At 31.7% G+C, this 21748-nt stretch overlaps 1 protein-coding gene across 2 annotated transcripts in view; it reads right to left on the bottom strand.

Annotated features, from left to right (window-relative positions):
* puf (ubiquitinyl hydrolase 1 puf) overlaps window positions 1-19446 on the bottom strand; it is a 223611-nt gene extending 204165 nt beyond the window's left edge. For both annotated transcript variants that reach the window (XM_085814567.1, XM_085814568.1), the window contains exons 1-2: window positions 19247-19446; window positions 6062-6152 (exon numbers count right to left, since the gene is read on the bottom strand). In XM_085814567.1, the coding sequence (XP_085670693.1) occupies window positions 6062-6152; window positions 19247-19289 (134 nt within the window). In that variant the 5' untranslated portion in view covers window positions 19290-19446. The remainder of the gene's footprint in view (window positions 1-6061; window positions 6153-19246) is intronic.
* Between the last annotated feature and the right edge of the window lie 2302 nt (window positions 19447-21748).

Raw genomic sequence — 21748 nt, 5'->3', positions numbered from 1 at the left:
TAAAAGGTTGGTTGAATAATAAATCAAGCACCCACAAGTTTTCCTTACACAGTACCTGGCTGATCTTTCCTATATGTTACAATGCTTGTTTGATATGACTTCATTACAAGCCATGTGATTGCTTCCACAATCATCTAAAGTGCTAATTCACACTGAGAATGTCATTTATAGCAAAAAGACAGCAAAGCCAGGTGAGCACCAAAAATCATTTACAAAAAACCTAAAGCCTTTTAAGAAGAATATGAACTTTATTGAAAAGCACAGCTCATGTCTAATCATCCTCGACATCAAATTTTTTATTCAAAATTTATGGCTTTCCAATATTTTTTTATTTATATTTTTATATTTAATTTTAAATTCTACATTAATAGGTTTCCCTTCTAGTTAGATAATATAAAAAATTAAGACACTGTACACAGAAATAAACTGAAAGTGCAACTTTAATTTCAAACATTCTAAAAGGTTACTTTTCTTCCTTTAGTGTCAGCAGAATCTTGAATGGCATTCATGGGACCTCTGGCCCATCATGGTGGTGTCAGGATCTTTATGACAGGTATCCACTATTCACCAAGATAATAATATAAACCAAGATAAACCTTCAAAAGCATATTCAGAGTAAAATTGCTCATATTGTTACGAAGACCAATTTTTTAATTAAAAAAATGCAATCCTTAGAAAAGTACCATCATTTTTACACCTAATCACCACTATGCAATTCTGTTCCCCCCTTTTCCAATTAACGACAGCCACCATAGAAAATTAAATTTCAATACTAATGTTACAACTGCTTTTTTTTTTTTTTTCTTTTTTTTTTTTTTTTTTAAGCTAAATTGATTGTTATAAGGATTTGGTAGCTTTAAACCAGAAAACCTTGTGAAGATTGCTACTTTGGCAGACAGTCGTGAATCTGCGCAAAGGTTCCAACATCCATATGGTGAGGCACCGTTATGAAGACATTTGCTAATTAATACATTGACTGTAGCATCAACCATATTTGAGTAACAGCAAAAATTCTGGTTAGGTTGCATTATCCATATTCGGGAGATGCTTTTTTTGAGTACTTGCGAGGTAAGTTAGTAGGTATTTAAAAAAATTATCATTGAGTGGTTAAAGAGAGAAAAGAAAATGACTGTTAGCAACAACTAAATTCATTCCATTCACTAAACTGAATTGTACTTTCTTCAGTACCAATTTTTCTTCCTTTCTCAACAATCAATTCTTGCACAATACGATCAACAGTATTTACACCACATTCATTACCACTGCATTTACCAGCATCTGAATCAGAACCTGACTATGTTATTCTATTTATATTTCTCTCTCTGAAAAATCTCTGCTGTTCCTCATTGCTACTATCTGAATTTTTGTAAACCTCATAACAGGTTTCTTCTTTACTGCTATAGGATTCACTACAAAATAACTCTTCCATTTTCGTTTTTGACATTCCAAAAAATTAGGGCAACAATTTTACCAAAAAAAAAAAAAAAAATTAACCATTCGTCACTAAAAAAAAATTTAGAAAAGAAATAATTTTAGGATCTTGCACGCTTTTTTTAGTAATTAGTTTTTAATCAAAGATTTTCAATTGAATGCATGTCCTGCAACATATCATTCTCGACATTCTAAATACATATGCTCAGAAACAATTGGCAGATGGTATGGCAGCACTCGTGGTCTGATGGAGATTTTTTTATAAACTTATGTGGTAGTCGAATGTTAAAAAATTTGATAAATATGAGGCACTCTTTTGTAGTACCCTCCATTTACCAACGAGTTGCCAACTTTTTGGAAGGGGTACAAATAATAAATACCTAAATTTCTAATACTTTAAATATGTGCATTAAACAATTTAGTCATTTTCACCCTTCCCCCCCCCCAAAAAAAAAAGAATAAAGTATTCTGATTACAATAATTTTAATGAATTAAATTGTGACAGTAATAGGCATTTTTATACAATAAAAAAGAGAAAAGATTTTCTAAAAAAATTTAAAGGTTCATGGAATTACTTTTTACTTGAAGCTACTCATTGTGCTCATAAAATTACAGTGTTTATTTTCATAAAAACTGGTCATCAATACATACTTCCAATTACAAAAGTATTTTAAATAATGCAAATATTCATGTTTTAGCATTTTCAAATTTAAAAAAATCAATTTTGTCAAAATTATGAACGGCTCTAGTATAGAATTGGGTTTTCCTTTGATTAGCGACAAATTTTGTTCAATTTTGGCGATGAAACCCCATTTCTGGTTACCATGATAGTTTTAACTTTATTTTAGCTCCCTGATTTTTTTAAGTGAAAATAGATTGATGTGTACATGGACAAAGTTAAAGCAGTACTGCAATTCTTTGACTTCTCATTTTGGTTTTGTATAGCGGCCACCCTGAAATTGTGCCTTCCTGGCAGAGATCTTGGCATCAAAAAATAATAATAATAATAATAATAATAATAATAAACAAGGGGCACCCAATTCTAAACTTTTACCTTATGAACTTTAATTTTTATATGCTCTCATTGTCCATATGATACATATTTAAAAAATAAAACACAAAATGTTTGACTTCAGTAGGACAAAAACTGATCTCAGATATTTCAGGTTTGAGATCATTTTCTGGGATTATATGCAAACTGAAGACATAAACACTTAAATGTATATGTAACTAAACCCAAAATATCAGTTTAGAAAAATGTTTCGAATATTTAAAGATTAAGAGCATTGCTACTCAGACTGTCAAGAAAAATTTCGATGTATTTTCCCATCAATCATTTTTGACAAGCAAAAAGTATCATCAAATAAATGCAATTAAATGTCAATTACAGATAAATAAGACATCACAACAATTTTATAAGATTTTGCTTTTATGTTTATGACCCACAAAAATGCCAAAAAATTTTTTAAAAAAAAGAAGGAAATAAGTTAACAGATACTTCTCTTGTTTTTCTTGCTCTAAAAAAATTAAGAACTAAAATTCAATTAAAAATTTCACTTGCCATTTTACAAAATAGCAAGCAGTGAAATATTTTCAAAATTATGGAATTGGTTACACTGGTATGCGTACTCAAGACATGAAAAATTCTAGGATTTGGCAAAATGACGCAGTGGAACATACTAACAACATTTTGATTCATATTTTAAAGAAGTTATATTTATAAAGACTTTTGTTTTATTTTAAATGCCATAAGGAAATTTGGATGAATTTTGGCCAGAATGATTGGCATAAGTGTTAATAATTTTGTTCATTGCATAACCTCAAAGCTTGAGCTCTTGAAACTCTCCCAAAATGACTGACAGATCCCCACTGACTTTTACGTTCAATTGGAATACACACACATACCAAATTTTCTCAATACGATCTTACTCACAGAATAAGTTTCATGCTTAAAGAAAGAAAAGAATTCATCCTTCAGAAAATAGTAGAAGGCTTCAGTATTGGCACATAACAAACCCATAACATTATCTGCATATTTTTTAATTAAAATTTAAAAATTATTCTATTTATAGTTAATGTATTAACTACCTGATATTATTACCTAGCTTTACAATTTTATTTTTCTTCACACCTCAAAAAACAGTGAAAATGCAGGACACATGCTAAAAATTAAAACTGGAACAATAAATCGCTTCTCGACAAATAAGGTCTTGTACATAATCATCCTCAAAGTAAGAGTTTTGCTCGAAATCTACACCAAATTAAGGCTGCTTTTTTTGGCCTAATATATATGACCAATAAGCCTGAAAGTGTTGAAATATAAGAATACAGGAGAGTTTGACAGTAATTTTTAAATTAAATATTGTACATGTAAGATAAAAAAATATGTAACTATGAATTACATTAAATTAGCAATAGCTGCTTAATTCTTTTAAATTTGGGCACTTCTCCCTGTTTATTCTAAAAATAGTAATAGCTTTTTTGAAAGTGCATCACATCTGAAAACTAATTCTGCTTTATGGGATTTTAACCTTTTGCATTGCATATAGTTCTTAGACAATCAGATAAAAGAAAATTTTTTACTAAATGCTACTGCAATCCAACTATGTACTCTCGTTCTATGCTTACCCATGCTTAATTAACTCAAATCTGTTCACCGTTCTGCAGTATTATTCAAACTGCAATGCATCATAGCTTTCAAAATTGATTTATTGCATCTATATTCATGTGTAAAGCAAATACTGTCTCCAGAATTGCCTTATCCAGTAATAAAATTATGTTGAATTTGGCTACAACTGTCTGCCAATCCATTACAGTTATTCCCAATCAATAATAATAAAAATATTAAAATAATTATAACTCAAGTCCCAGAGAGAGGAAAAAGGATAACTACTGAATTCTACTGAGCCACATACAAGGTAAGCAAAAGTTCCACCTGTTTCTGATGAAACTGTCACAGAAAGAAAATAATACAACTCTTGTATTGGAGAAGTGACGCAGACTTAGTGTAATCAAAGTGTATGCACATTATGCATACATAATAACCACAACATGTCCAGTGTAAAAAAGAAATGAAGGTATCAAAGTGTCTGATTCATGATTGTTTGCTGTATGACTCTAAGGTGAACCAGTCAGCAGCCACAGGAAGTTGTTGAATATGAAGGGCATTTGGGGAAGATGCTGTAAACAAATGTATCAGCAAGCACTGGTTCCAGAAAATCAGGTCAGGAGATCTGAGTCTTTGTGATGAACATCACAGTATGTGACCATGTGCACTGGATGACAAGGTCCTGAAAACATCCATAGAACAGAACAGTAGTCAAACATGAGGTGAGCTTGCTGAATGCTTCCAGGTTTCCAAGGAAATAATCAGATTTCACCTGCACTGGACAGGAAACGTATAAAAGTTGAGAAGGAAAACCACACACATTATCAGCAGCCAACAAGGGACAATGAATGGCAGTCTGTTTTTCATTGTTGTCTCCATCACAACATACCAGTATTTGGCTGAATGCTCAAGAATGAAGAAAAGTGGACCCAATATGATATTCCCAAGCATATCAGATAAAGGTTCTCATTGCAGAACTCTGTGCCTATCACCTAAAGATCACCTTTGCACCCACCTACAATCATGCTACGAGTCTGGTGCACTAGTTGCCAAGAGGTACATTATAAGCTACTACTATCATGTCTCAGCATCACTAAAGGCTAACAGTTATTACTCACAATAGATGATATGAGTTCAACATGTAATGAAGGAGCCAACAATGGTTATTTGCAAGGGTGCATTGTGCTTCCTCAACAGGTGAGACAGCATGAGGCAAGGATAAGCAGAGATATCAGTTACTGAGCAAAGAAAAAATGTGCATGCTGTGATATAGCATTCCCAAATTACCTCTTCTTCTATTTCCTGGCTAACTATCTGTATGGGAAGTCCTTCAATAATGAGGCAGATATATAATACATACTCATAAACTTCTTCATATCCAAGACTCCTGAGTTTTATTGCCAGAGGACAGCACATCAGTAAACACTACTGGATATTGATGGAGATTACTTTGAAATCAAATATAAGTATCACATGCTGTGTGTCTGTTTTTGACAACAACAAACAGCAAACACTTTTTTTATTACCTTGTATACAGCAGCCTCTCATAAAATAGTTCTGCATTTTTGAAGGTGTTTTATAAGTAGGAAAAAGGTCAGCATATAAACAGGCTTTACATGAATGAACTTGATACACTGAAACTGTTTTTCAAGACAAATAATTAAATAATCTATATGTCATACCTTAAATAAATACATACATTTTCTTTTGATGTAAATTTTAACAGTTAAATCATAAAGAATCTTAATACATATAAGAAATTTTATGCTGCACATATAAAATATTTTTGATTTCTAAAAGAGCATTTTAAAGGGAACATATTGCCTTATATTTTGGCCAATAAGATATTAAATGCGTATTCATAAAACATATGTTAAACAAACATCAAAACTGACATTTTGATCTTACAGTTTATACATCAGAATTCCTTAACTGTCATAGGTTTTAAATAACATAATTTTTTAAAGTTGTTTCTTTGTCAACATCTTTCTTTATGATTTACAGTGATGACAAACAACATACCTCTGCATCCATGATTGGACATATGCACACAATGTGTTCATTTCCTGTCGGTATAAATAACGAAGTTCACCCTTCTTGATTTCATTTTCATCTACAAGAAAGAATAACAACTATATTAAAAATATGGTATATGTCTAAAAGAAAAAAAAAAAAAAATTGGCTTAAAACTTTAAATCAGCAAAGTTCATTCTTAGATATAAAATTTACACAACCAACATCAATGCAAAAATACTAAACCTTCTTATAAAAAGTTCAGAAGCCTCAAATAATAAAATTTATGATTATTAAATTATGAAGCCTGTACAGATGCAAAATCCAAATATTCATGTAATATATTTTATAATGTGAAACCATAAGTTTTTCTTGCCCAAAAGTAACGCACTGCTTATTTTCTATTATTATATAGCCTTAAAGGATTCCTACTCCTTTAAAAGTGTAACAAATGTCATTTCAATTCTAGTTTCAGTTGCAATCAGTTGACTACAGCTTCAGTATATAAACTATTAAAAAAAAAAAAAAAAAAAAAAAAAAAAACCATAATATTCTGATTCCATTAATCTAAAGTTTAATTTTGCTTTATTTTAAAATATAATATATTTATCTTATAAGGTAACAGCAAAAACATAGATGTCGAATTTGTTTTATAAGACCTCTCACTGTCCTTCAAGTTTCACTTTTAATTTACAATCTTTCATAAACAATATACTTTGGATGAGTGTAAAGAGAAATTTATGCCAATTCCTTTAAAAATTAGTTACAGTGTTAAATAAAATACCCTCGTGTAAAATTCTAAGCAACGCTCCTTGCTATAAAAGTCAACACATATTGATCCATATTTACATCCGTGTCAAATTTTTAAAAATCACACAAAGGAAGTGAAAACGCAAGGCCTTGCATTCCAATCTAAACATCCACTGCAACCTAAAAATACATCTAAAAATTAGTTATACTAAGAAACCAAATATTATGATGTAAAAATTCCAAAAAACACATCCTTATTTAACAAACCAAGATAAACTGATGATATATACAGTCAAAAGTTTTTAATCCGAACGTCCATAATCCGGAATGATCTATAATCTGGACTTCAAAGCTACAAACTTTCTGCGAATGCGTTAACGCATGTGCATAATACCTTTACACATGCACATTTAATGTATAACGAACGGTATAAGCTCAGCTAAAATTATCTAATTATCTATTTCACTTAATGTTGCAGATTGCATTGTTTCTTAATCTTCTAATTGAAACTGGCTTATTATTTTTTGCAGACTGCTAGAGCAATTTTATAAAAGTAAGCTTGAACTTTCGATTATGTCAAAAAGAACTTCCGATTCTGGAGCTACCAAAGGATCCACAAAGCGAAAGCATGTTTCGATGTCCGTCAAACAAAAAGTGAAATTGTTGCAAAAAATGGATAAAGGCATATCTTTTGATTCTCTTATCATTCCGAAATATGTTTATCAATTTCATGTTGCTCTGCGGGGGAGGGAAACGACGCGGCACGCAATGAACTGGAAGTTGATCTGTCAGCACTATCCTTATCTTCAGAGCAGATGTTTTTATTTTATTCGCTTATAATTCCTTACTAAATGTAGTATTTCATCTCGATGTACTCATATGATTTAAATCAAATTTTCGTCATTATAAATATCATGAATACACATCAAATACTTTTCTGGTTGCAATTTTCTAATTTCGACTATGCGTAATGTACGCTTTACGCATGCGCGCGTTAAAAGAAATGTTTAATAAAGTAAACAAATAAATATAAAGCTTTTTTTTTTTTGTAAATTTTGATACCCTTTAGATCATAATTGCTCTTTATTTCATAAATTACGGTTTCATATTTTTAATTTTATAATTTCTGCATGCCATCTTACCAGATTTAAACTGATGATCTATAATCCGAAAAAAACCGATAATCCGGAATCGCCAAAGTTCCTGACGAGTCCGGATTAAAGACTTTTTTGACTGTATTTACATCTAGACCAAATTTTGAAAAATCACATAGAATACATAAAAATGCAAGGCTATATATACAGAGAGAGAGAGCGAGATTAGTGAAAAACGTTTATTATAATGAAAACAAAGTTCATCTTGTTTTAATATATTTAGAATTTTTATATAATATTATTAAATATAAATTTAAAAAGCCTATGTAAATGTTTAGCTAGTAAATTTTCCCAAGAAATCTATAAAACAGATCAAACATTTCGATTCATGAAACTATTAAATATATTTAAAAATTAATCAAATCTTGTCAAATGTATGAATTGCATCATTAACAAATAGCATGCATGGTAAAATCATGCTCTGCAAAGTTACCTTTTTATGGATAAAATGGGTTCAATTCTCTCTCGATACAGGCAAATCATGTACATACATATTTTAGACTCGAGTTTAAGATGAGAAATAACCATGAAAACCGTTGGATTTAAAATTTTTAAAAATGCATACCAGAAAGGCAATGTTCATGACTAAAACTGAAGAATTGTCAAGTGCATGGTTGCCTGAATAACTTTTATTAATGCAAATGCCATAATTCGGCACACTCTAAAATTTTGGCGATTTCTAATAAGGTTGTTGCGATATTACATAAACACTGTTTAGATTAAAAAAGTATGTCTAAATTATAAAACATATTATTTTAATCAAAAGGGGAAAACAAAAAATGTTAACTGAAATTTATATTACTGCTTAATAATTAAATACATAATACAGTTATTTTTAAGGTGATTTTTGCTTGGGACAATGTCTGACGCTATTCATTAAACATTTTGTGGTAAGGAGCGCAAAGTTTTTCAATACCTCTCATAAAGCGTCCCCTTCTTTCTTCATTTGGGTCAATCTCTAACACAAAATCAGACAATTCCTGTGCCCTTTTTTAACAATTCATTTAACTTCTTGTATTTTAAAGACTCTTAATCATCTTCACTATCACTACTTTCACTGTTGGTGTTATATAATAGCATCTAAATCCTCATTTGTCATTTCACAATCAACATTCTCAACTGATTCTTTAATTTCTCTTTCTTATATGAAAAATCCTTTACCATCTAATGCTTTTGCAATTTACATGATTTCCTTGGCTTCCTTTTCAATCAATGGAAATCCTTTAAAATTGTTGATAGCCTCTAGCCACTGTTGAATTTCTATGCATGTACATGTAGTTTTTTATATGCAGTTTACTACTAGGTATGCAGTTTTTTATACGGAACATACCACTAGGTATGCAGTTTTTTATATGGAAGTGCTTCCAAAATGCCATTACTGTGTCATGCTTTCATTCATCTCATTGCACCCCCCAGGGAGTCGATGCAGAGAACTCTGTAAAGCTACTGGCTAGGAACCGTACCTAGGCAGGCTCGTCCATGGGGTATAAAATCATTTATCTTGGTGGTTACCTGTGACTGTGGGTATTCACAGAAACTGTCCTCAGATTCATTTTCAAGTGGCCCACAGGGAGAGATGTAGCACAGTCTCAGACCCAGTGCATGATTTGGGCATCCCACATTGTACTGGCAGGTAGCATTTCTAATGAACCAGTCAAATCTCCAAGCATGCATGTTCCCATCACTGCAAAACCTGGAAACCAGGAGTGGTGACCCTGTGCACCTGCGCAGTTGCAGTGGGTACTGAGAGATTTCTTTCAGTCTCGTTTTGTGGGGGCCGTGGCAGTAGCAAGTGTGATTTTCTAATCTCCTCTCTTTGGGGGAACTAAAGTGGATGACCTGCCTCCGGCCAAATATAGAGGGTTTTCAAGAAGGTAACAGTGTTGTGCCATAAATCATATTGTTACAAATTTTGCATTTAAATACATAATTTTAGTAGAATTATAATTAAAATTGGATTTTTTTCTGTGTAATGTAACACGGGTCAAATTTTTACGACAAAGCTATGCCAGAAAAGTAAGAATACAGGGGCACATGCATTTAACATTCAGTAAATGGTTCTCTTGATAATTTGCATTCAAATTGAATAAATGCACTTGACCACTAGGTTAGCTGTAACTGTAATTCCACCCTCATACTGCTTTCCAGTAATTTCAAGAAGCGGAAAGTACTAGAAATATATTATAACCAGTTGAAAACTATTTAAGGCCAAAGAGAGAGTATCTGCTCTCAGTTGTCTGATTAGCTGCTGTTGTTATTGCTGCGAGTTCAACATGAAATCAGATCAGCTTTCTCTTTAGATCCATTTTGCATCGCGTTTTGTTTAACGTTCTTAATAGTTTGTAGTGTAACCACTTATTATACTGTGAACACTTGTATAAATATTTCTATGGAAAATTCCAGAGCTGTGAAATATTTCTTTTGATGAAAATAAATTTTTATTAACCTATTAACAGACTTGTGCATTCAATCTATTATGAACCCGTACCCACACATAATAGGCTTTGAATGTTTTTAATGATTCCTTGATGCTTTGGTTGGATTAAGGAAGTGGTTTTCAGTAGGAAGAATAAAAGCTTTATATTTGGATGTAATGTTATGGAGGCTTCAGTGCTGTGCCCTGGAGCACTGTCGAGCATTAGATGAACTTTAAAAGTTCTGGCTTTGCTGTTCTCAGTAATGTCTACCTTCCTTAATGAATGAATTTTCAAGCCAGTCACTAAAAAGATTATCACAATGCGGCCGATGCTCTGCAGCATACCACATATAATTGAAATTCTTGCACTGGACAAATTAGATGAAGACAAGTAAGATAACACGTATATGCAAAATCACTTTTGCAAGTCCGCATTCAACGAGGGTTTACTGTATAATCATTTTGAATTTCATTATCAACAAATCAGTTTACAAGGATAGCAGAATTGTTTTTAGAGGCATAATAGTTAATTTTAAATCAGCATAATAATTTATACTTTAAACATAACCATACACTATTTTTTTTTTCCTTAACAATCAAAAACAAATATTTTGGGTATAACTTTAAAAGATATTTTTTTTATTAACTACATATTAATTTATTGAATTATCTGAAAAATTCTGCAGTTTTTCGAGTTGAAGCATGTCTTCTGTTTTTAGCTTAAGATGCAAAATTCCAGCATGTATTGTGCATAATTTTTGTTTCAGTGCAAAGTGCTTAAGAACACAGAACTCAAAAGTGTATTTTCATCATATGCTCTTTGATTTTAAAAATGAAACAAATGCTAGTCAGACTGCTTGTAAAATTCCTGCTATATATGGAAGAAGTGCTGTTTCTGATGACACAGTTCAAAGATGGTATGAGATGTTAAACAGCATAAATTTCAGCCTTGAAAATGATGGCTGCTTTAAATGATCATACTCTGTAAACAAACCCTATTAAAAGAAGCTATCACTGAAAAACCATATTACATAATTTAGGAACCCATACTTTAACAGAAGAGAATATGCTTGCTTGAGTTTCTGAGAAAAAATAAAGAAGCTCCTTTTTTGAAATGGCTCATTATTGGAGATTAGAAGTGGATACTACACAATAATGGTTAGAAGAAAAAGAACATGAAGTAAACTGAATCTCCTTTATTAACATCAAGAAGAAGACTACATTCCAAACAACTAATGCCTTGCACATGGTAGGGTTACAAAGGAATTGTATACAGTACAAAGTCCGTAATCCAGACATCCATTACTTGGAATGATCTATAATCCAGACCTCAAAGCCACAAACCTTTTTTTTTTTTTTTTTTGTATGCTTTACGCATGCATGTTATGGGTTTAAGCATGTGCGTTTAATGTATAACGGACGGTATAAGCTAGGCTAAAATTATCTTTACTGATTGTAGGGCATTTCAGTTAATTTTGCAGATTGGGCTGTTCCTTAATCTTCTAATTAGATCCGGCTTATTATTTTTTGCAGACTGTTAGAGCAATCTTATAAAAATTAAGCTTGAACTTTCGATTATGTCAAAAAGAGTTTCCAATTCTGAAGCAGCCAAAGGATCACAAAGCAAAAGCATGTTTTGATGTACTGCTTTTGATAGTGAAGTAAGTGACAGAGAGGTTATTGAAAACGAAAAAATTTCGATTGACAAGTTAGTCGGTATTTTCGACACAGCAATTACAGGACTTGAACAGTGGAACTGAACAAGAAATTATGTCTGTTTATAAAATTAAAGAGAAAGTATTAGCACAAAAAAACGAAGCAACTTAAACAACTTACATTGAAAGAAATATTTAATAAAGTAAACAAATAAATAAAGCTTTTTTTTTGTAAAGTTTGATACCCTTTAGATCATAATTGCTCTTTATTTCATAAGTTACATTTCATATTTTTAATTATATAATTTCTGCATGCCATCTTACCAGATCTAAATTGATGATCTATAATCCGGAATCGCCGAAGTCCCGACGAGTCCAGATTACGGACTTTGTACTGTACTACAGGAAAATACTGTTTTTAAATGGCAGTTTTAAAAACAGAAATCAAAGCAAAGTGCCCAGATTTGACCATTTGTCAAAGTGTTTTCTTCCATCATGACAATGCTAAGCTTCACATTCTGAGGAATGGCAAAGACTTAATATGCTGAGATGTTAAGTGTTCGGTGAAATATTCATCCAGATTCGCTAGACATTGCCCTCTCATAGCAATTCAAAAACTATCTGAATTACCTGCATTTCACTTTTTTAGAGACTGTCAAAAAGCACCTTGATAACTTTTTATGAGTAAATTTAAAGATCTTTTTTTAAAAATGGAATTTCCCAGCAGTTTACCTTCCAGCACGCATGCTTGGCAATTTTACATGAGCACGCACGCGTCATATTTTTTAAGACATCCGTTATTTTACGTTATCATTTTTGGCACGAAAAACGATAGAAATGAGTGAATATTGATAATAAATTTGTTAAGAAATAAAATATTAATCTTATTATTGCAAAATACAAATGATATCACATTCAAATATAAGTAAATTATTTTTAAGTTCTTAATGTTAGCGAGCTGGAAATGCAATAACGTATTTCATTATACAAAATTTAAAATTTATTATTTAATAATTATATTTTAAAATCGAAGCTAATTTTAATATTCATCAAAGTATAGACAAATAAAAAAGGAAAATACCTGGGAAAAATAAGTTCAGCATTACTTACTTCTGCAAGGAAATTTACTTCTTACTGATTACAAAAACGCACTTTAAACTAACTTTAATATTTTTATTTATTTCTAAAAAATAGAAATAAAAGGAAATAAGGAATAGAAATCACTATTGTTATCCCATCCAAAGGTTTCCTTCTCTTCCTTTTCTTCACTGGATAATTCTTGAAGAATCAGAGCAAAATCAGCTGGTTGCACATATTTTTTTTGCCATGAAAACCGATATGAAATTTACAGAGCCAAATGTATTCAAATTAAAATAATACACGGCAATTAATAACACATAATTACAAAATATTTGAGAAAAAAATATTTTCCGAATTTTCACCCACGAACACGCGCGTGTCATAAACTTTACGTAAAAGCTGCCACCTAGCACAAAAGGCCAGTAAAAAAAAAAGTCAAATGACTTCCTGTTGGAACATTCCATGATGTGGGGAAGGGTAGAAAGGAGGAATAAAATTACCTTCAGATGCCTCAGCTTCGATATGCGGCAAATGTACATTAAAAACTGAATTTGTCGTAAATTTTGCATATACGCACGTGCTGGAAGGTTAAGGAATTGGCAAAAACTCATAGATCAAAATCATGCTTATGTGATTTAATATTTTCAGTACTCTTCTGTTATCAGGACCAGATTCAGAAATACAGTCAAAAGTCTTCCATCGGGACTTCAGCGATTCCGGATTATCGATTTTTCCGGATACAGATCATCAGTTTAAATCTGGTAAGATGGCATGCAGAAATTAAAAAATTAAAAATATGAAACCGTAATTTATGAAATAAAGAGCAATTATGATCTAAAGGTTATCAAAATTTACAAAAAAAAAAAGCTTAATATTTATTTGTTTACTTTATTAAACATTTCTTTCAAGGCGCGCATGCGTAAAGCATACATTATGCATAGTCGAAGTTAGAAAATTGCAACCAGAAAACTATTTGATGTGTACTCGTAATATTTATAATGAATTTGATTTAAATCATATCAAAGACGGAATACATAGTGATGAAATACTACATTTAGTAAGGAATTATGAGCTGAATAAAATAAAAACATCTGCCCTGAAGATAAGGATAGTGCTGACAGATCAACTTCCAGTTCACTGTGTGCCACGACGTCCCCCCTACCCGCAGAGCAGCGTGAAATTGATAAACAGATTTCGAAATGTTTAGAGAAACAAAGGATATGCCTTTATCCATTTTTTGCAGAAATTCCACTTTTTGTTTGATGGACATCGAAACATGCTTTTGCTTTGTAGATCCTTTGGCAGCTCCAGCATCGGAAATTCTATTAGTCATAATCGAAAGTTCAAGCTTACTTTTATAAAATTGCTCGAACAGTCTGCAAAAAATAATAAGCCGGATCCAATTCGAAGATTAAGGAACAACGCAATCTGCAACATTAACTGAAATAGATAATTAGATAATTTTAGCTTAGCTTATACCATCTGTTATACATTAAACGTGCATGCGTAAACGTTTATGCGCATGTGTGAATACATTATGGGTTGATGCATGCGCAGAAAGTTTGTAGCTTTGAGGTCCGGATTATAGATCATTCCGAATTAGGGGTGTCCGTATTAACGACTTTCACCTGTATATGTATATATACATGTATGGATATGTTCATGTATGTATATGTATAGCTGTGTACATATATATGTGTGTTTGCACACACATATATATATTCAAATACATACATATACACATGCATCTATATATACATTTCTAAATGCAGTCCTGATTGAAGAGTACCAAATTTTCTTATGTTTTTGTACCGCTTTATTTTTGTGGATAATTAAAAAAATTGCAAAACTTTCTGGCTGATTAGTATTATAATCATTTGAGGATATTATTTTTATGCATTGTTCTAAATGTAAGGAGTAAATAAATTAAAATGGTATTATTAGAAAATTGTTATTAGCAATGATTTAGTTTAAAGCAATTAGGATTGTAATCTAATTTTTATTAATTTAATTTATGTGCTTATTTATATTTTAAGTAGTGTTTTTTAATTTAATTATATTTTAATTTAATGATTGTGATTTTGTGAGTTATATGTTTGTAGTATTTTGGAATATGTTTGAGTAGTATACGTTGAGTATTTTCATGCATTTTCGTGAAATTTTTCTAATTTATGAGAAAAAAGCAGTGTACGTGGATATAGTGAAGAGTGTGCACAATGCCATTTTTGTGCAATTCTGAGATTTTTTTTTAAGTAAAAATAAGTCGACGTGTACATGGTTTAGTGATATTTTAATTAAATGATAGTTATTTTGTGAATTTTGTGTTTGCAGGAATTTGGTATAAGTTTTAGTTGAAGTAAACGTGCATGGAAATAATTTAAATATTTGACACTAAGTAATTGTAATGTTTGTGGTATGAATTCGTTGGTGACGTTTATAATAGATAATTTAGAGATAAAAGTTTTTAGATATTTTATTTCTTTTATACGTGGAAATGTTCATATTTGGAAAGGGTATATACTTTTTCGCGATAAGGTAATTTCATATATGTTCTTTTTACCGGGTTTAAAGATTCAGAAAATTGTCATGCATTTTCGTGAAATTTTTCTAATTTATGAGAAAAAAGCAGTGTACATGGATATAGTGAAGAGTGTGCGCAATGCCATTTTTGTGCAATTCTGGAATGTTTTTTTAAGTAAAAATAAGTCGATGTGTACATGGTTTATGTGTATGTGTTATTGTGAAAAATGCGCAAGGAGTTTGCGATTGTGCACTTTTTCCCAATTTTGCAGTGAATATTTGTCATGATTAAGCAGTTTTGTTACATAAAATTTCTAGTATAAGTGTAATTTGGCTAGTAGATTGTTGGAAAAAGTGTTCAGTAAATAAAAAGAAAAGAAACACGTCTTTACTTCGTGAAGACAAAATGACGGTGGGAAAAAAAAAAAAAAAAAAAATAGAGGGTTGCTGTAGCAGAGTTGGTCGCCAAATTTTCGCCAAGAAATCGCCAAGTTACCATAATCCAAAGATCAACCGAAAATAATTTTTAACAGACTTTATAACAAATAAAAATAATAATTTCAACATGCATCGCAGCAAATACAAAACATTCACGTATCAAATATAATAAATTAAATACCATGGCTCAGTGTCACATATGTTTTAGGGTCTATATCATAACTCAAATGTCATGGCCCTCAAACTCGGGTGGCAGATATATTGCTTTTATTGCAAATATAGTCTTTCATTTTTTCGGATGACAATTTATTATTTTTCAGGCGCCGCCACATATATTCCACCAAATAAGAGTCAAACTCTTCGCTTACCTTTTTCGTCCCCTTCATCCCATGCTTAACAGCACTCCACGTTCCTTCCAAATCCCAAATCAAAATACGGTGCGGCCATGGCGCGATTTTTAAAATTCGGCAGCAATCCTGCATCTACTGCCCATTGAATTACAGCAAGCTTTCCTTCCAGTTCTATCTTCCAAAAAAATTTCATGCTTAAATATTCGCAATTCATAGCACTGCACATCATAATCGAAAAGTAACGTTATCGAACTGTAGAACAAAATACGTTAGCAACTCGAACTGTAGAATAAAAGACGTTATCAAACTAAAATCATATTCTGTATCTGACCAAAAACCGATTAATTAAAAAATATTAACCAATCAGAAACTAGACGGAACCACTACTGTTATTTTAAAAAATACAAAAAATAAAAGATAAATAAATTTTACCTGAACATACGTTATCCTTTTTCATTCAGTTCAGCCGAAGACCGAAGATTAACGGAACTTCAAACAATGGTTTGAAATAATTCTTCTCTTCCATCTGCACCAATCAAAACTTCTCAATTTAAATTAGTTAATGAGCATGCGCGAAAATGCTCCCAAATATGTCTTTACTTTGTGAAGACAAAATGGCGGCGGAAAAAAAAAATAGAGGGTTGCTGTAGCAGAGTTGGTTGCCAAATTTTTGCCAAAAAATCACCAAGTTACCATAATCCAAAGATCAACCAAAATTTCTAGCATAAGTGTAATTTGGCTAGTAGATTGTTGGAAAAAGTGTTCAGTAAATAAAAAGAAAAGAAACGTGTCTTTACTTCATGAAGACAAAATGGCGGAAAAAAAAAAATAGAGGGTTGCTGTAGCAGAGTTGGTCGCCAAATTTTCGGCAAAAAATTGCCAAGTTACCATAATCCAAAGATCAATTTGGATTTTTGACGTAAATTGTGTGCTAAAATCATGATTTTTGCATGTGCGAAAACTGCGTTCTGTAGATGTTTTAGGCTAAAAGTTCGAAATATAGACAAAAAATTTAGTAATATGCCGCCGTAGAGTTTCTCTCCAAAAATATTTGGCGAGAAATTTGTTGCCAACCGAGGATATGTATAAGAGTAGTTTCCTTGTTTTTTTCATGAGGTTTATAACATTCTATTAGAATGAAACTACATATGTAAGTATTATACTGTACATAGAGTTTTCACTTAAATGTCATTTACAAATTATACTAATTTCATGAACTCAATAACATCATTAATGAGTTCATATTTTTTTAAATCATGAATTTTTTAAAATTCTTATTTAAAAAAAAAAAAAAAACATATTTATGAAAGAGATATGCCAATGCTGATTCATGCACATTTTCTTTGCAAAAGAAGGGTCTTGCCTAACTTTCTGAATTTAATATCAGCCTAGTTACGCCTTATGGTTAATTTTCGTCCAATTTTATAATTAGAATAACGTTTCAGGGGGGGAAAGAGAATTCACTATATAAAAGAGAAATTATTCAGATAATTACATAATGTTATTGCAGTTCTATGCAGACAATATGTAACAAAAATTCAACTCAATCTGCCCTATCATTACCAGTGTACTTTATAATTGCACATTGATTGTAAACAATCTGAATGTATCGCAAAAAATAATCGACAGCCACTATGGACATAAATCTTCATATAAAACAGTTAGCTGTACAGTAGTTTTTTTTTTTTTTTTTTTTTTTTTTTTCAAATTAAGATATCTAAATTATGTGTAAATATAAAGTGTCAGAACCTTTAGTTTTTTCCAGCAATAGCTCAAATGATAAACACGTTGATTTATACTTCATTTTCATACTTGCCAACATGAATTCACAGTTATTAATTATCTCAGAAAAGAACCTTTTTTTTTTTAATTTACCATACATAATTAGCATACCAAATACACAATATATAATTCAATGTTCTACATGACATCACGACAAACACAGAAGAATAATATTGGAATTTAACTGAAAAAGCTATAGTTAAGATGTCTGCTAATTTTTTTAATAAACCTGATAAATCGCATAATATGATTTCACTGCTGAAAACGTCAATATATATTTTTATTAATTATTTTACCGATGATGTTTCTTACATTTGAAGTTTGTTTAATAAACATTTCAAATGCAATAGTTTGAAAATCTACAGTATATGACACATTTTTCTAATTTTTTTAACTAAAATGAAAGCTAAAACACATAAGTTTTGACTAAAAAATAAACAGCAGAAGAGTGAAACACAAGTCTTATAATTAATTTTTATATACACGTATTACGATTTATTCAAAAAACTTCAGTATTTAAATTATGAAATGCAAAATTTCCGATTTTTACTTATACATTTGTTTAAAACACGAGTAATAAAACTATTCTAAATAGCATACACTTCACGTACGAAAATTTTGACGATCTAATGATTTAAAAGAGAGCGATAATATTACATTATAAAATATACATTAGAATTGTTTTCTCAAAATCAATATTCTTGAGAATTTAACACAAACATGAAAAACTGGGGAGTCATCCATCACTAACTTTAACAGCAAAGTATCCCATGGAAATATTAAGAAGCAGCTCATTTTAGGGGGATTGCTTCAGCAGATTTTACTTATAATATTTTTAGAAAAATGTACTAAATACAAACAGACATTTATACCCTAAATATAAACTACCGAGTTCTTCAAAATTTCCGACGAAACGAAATTGAGCAGATTAGGGTTCCTAATCAAGATTTTAAAATTACGCTCAAAATAAATAACTACACAAGCTGTACGTTATTATTTTTTAATGTTTTATAGTAAAATAATCCCAAAATTTATGAAAAATAACTTACATCTTTGAAGCAATTCGATGACGTCTGAACAAATATCACACATTTCCAAAGTGAACAAACGTACATTGGGGAAAATATTCACATTAATGTGGATAATATTTCAAAATTTGTCAGAATAATTTTAAAAAACTATAAGTCCACGCAAAACATAAATGCTGAGAGAGTTCATCGCCATAATGCCGCTTTAAACACGCGGTTGATGCCACGGAACAAATTCATAAATATTTTCACGATCATTTTCACTTTGATTGAGTGGTAACGAAAATCAAGTTAATTACACATGTTTTTAATATGTAAATTAAAAATTATAATCATGTTTCTTTACTTCGTAAAGTAACTATTTTTGAAAGATGTAATATTCCGAAATCTACTTGAAATTTATACTAGAAAAAAGAAAAACCTTATAAAGAGGAAAACAAAACTTGAGTATTTATATGATTTTCGATATTTCAAAGCGTCATCTGCTGGAACGAAAGATGGAAAATTTGTCCGAAACCTAAATATGCCTGATATGCCTTCAAACAGTTTTTTTTTTTTTTTTTTTTTTTTTTTCAATGCTGCAATCAAGATATATGTTTGCATGGTTTTCTAAGCTATCGAGAATTGATGTTTTCTAAAAGTTTAAGCGAAGTAAATGAAATTTGCACTTTAAACACTATACCTTCTCATGCATTTTGATTTCTGATGAAAGTGATTTGGAAAAAAAAAATGATAACGTAATATCGTTATTGAAAGGTTTTTGAATTTAATATTGGAATATTTTTTTTAAATCTAAAACAAAGACTGCTCTCAGAAAAATATCCAGCTGGCTCATGGAAACTAAGGGTCATTTCCTTCAGTTTTCATTAAAGTATAAAATGCGTTTTTAAGTATTTATAAATAAAAATTATCATCACATCACTTTGTTTTTCCTGTAGTGGGTCCGATCGGATCTTGGGAAAGGCATCATTTAAATTGTTCTCTAGACGTGAGAGCTATCTTAGCATGATCGGTTTAAACAGCGAATTACGATCCAGCATATCATTGGTTGTATCATGCCACAAAAAAGCAGTTAACAGGGACGTAGCTTAAGGGGAGCAAGAGGGGCATCTGTCCCCGGGCGCAGAATCCAAGGGGCGCCAAACTGATGTTACGACATTTTAGAGTAAAATGTTTTCCATCCTTGGCAACCAGAAGGGGGCGCGAAATCTTCAATTGTCCCTGGGCGCTGAAAACACTAGCTACGACTCTGCCAGTTAAGAGCATCGCCATTACGCCATCAGTAGGATGTCGCTCTCATTACTAGATGTAAACGGTAACACGGGACCAACGTAGCCCTTAAACTAACAATGATACTACAGCTCTTCTTCCTCCAGAAACATTGTATTAATGAAGGAAGTTACTTGTTGCTCTGCTGTGGCTTCTTGCCTAGAGCTAGAGCTACTAGCTACTGCTTTATAGGATCCTTATTCTTGCCGAAAAACTGCGTCACTGCAGAGTTAATAGACGCTCACGTGCCACAACCCAACCAAAGAAGTCCAGTTGATATTCACGCTTCATCCTATAACCTAATATGTAAATGCACGTCAAAAGACCGGGGTTACAGTCATATCCACAAGCTCAACGGCTAGCTTGCGCCATTATGCCTACTGTTCATTAAATATCGAATGAAATCAAATCAAAGGCGATGATTTCGTTTTTCAGCGACACTATATCATTTCTGTGGCGGCTTCCAAAGCTCACAGAAGACATCGTTTAAAATGCGTTCGAGCTGGTAAAGTTCTTATAAAGGGATTAATTTAAAGTTTGGGCTGCAATCCACACACCCGTACTTGGGATTTCCAGCGCCGGGTAGAGATGAAGATTTTGCTCTTCCTGCTGCTTGCCAAGAATGAAAATACATAGTTATAAAAATTCGTAACATAAATTTAGTGTTCTCTGGATGCTGCGTCTGGGGTCATATGTTCTGGATTATTTACCCCTGAGTACCCCACTGGCGATCAGTAGGCTCTTGTTCTCTATGCTGATACGCTCAGTCCAGTTAAGAGCATTTATCTTCACATCGGCTATCTGTCCCCAGATATCGTCATTAACAATCAAACCGTGTAAACCAGCAACACTTGGTTCTTATTATTAAAACTGTACAGAAAAACTAGACTGACGTGGTGATAAAACTAAGGACGAGGGTATATGTTGGAGGAAAGTCGACACGTGTACGTTCTCGAAGGTACGTTAAGTATCACCGGACCTTACTAACTATTAAGCCCAGTTTCTTTGGAGAACACCTGGAGAGGTGGTCCGAAGTTCTCCCAAGCATTTTATTCAACCATCAAACATTATAGAGAACATCAGGCTTACCGTATATTTCGAATGCCGCCTTGCTGCGCACACAATATACACATAAAACATCTATACATTTTCCGGTGGCCTGAACCTCGGCCCATTGGTACGGCATTCAGTATAAGTAGCCTCTATATCGTTCTCAACTGCTAACTAACGATGACACTATAATTTCTACTATGT

The sequence above is a fragment of the Stegodyphus dumicola genome, chromosome 4, assembly GCF_044657685.1.
Source record: "Stegodyphus dumicola isolate Sdum_Otavi_A_Nest chromosome 4, ASM4465768v1".
NCBI lineage: Eukaryota > Metazoa > Arthropoda > Arachnida > Araneae > Eresidae > Stegodyphus > Stegodyphus dumicola.
This window is presented reverse-complemented; position numbering and strand designations above follow the sequence as displayed.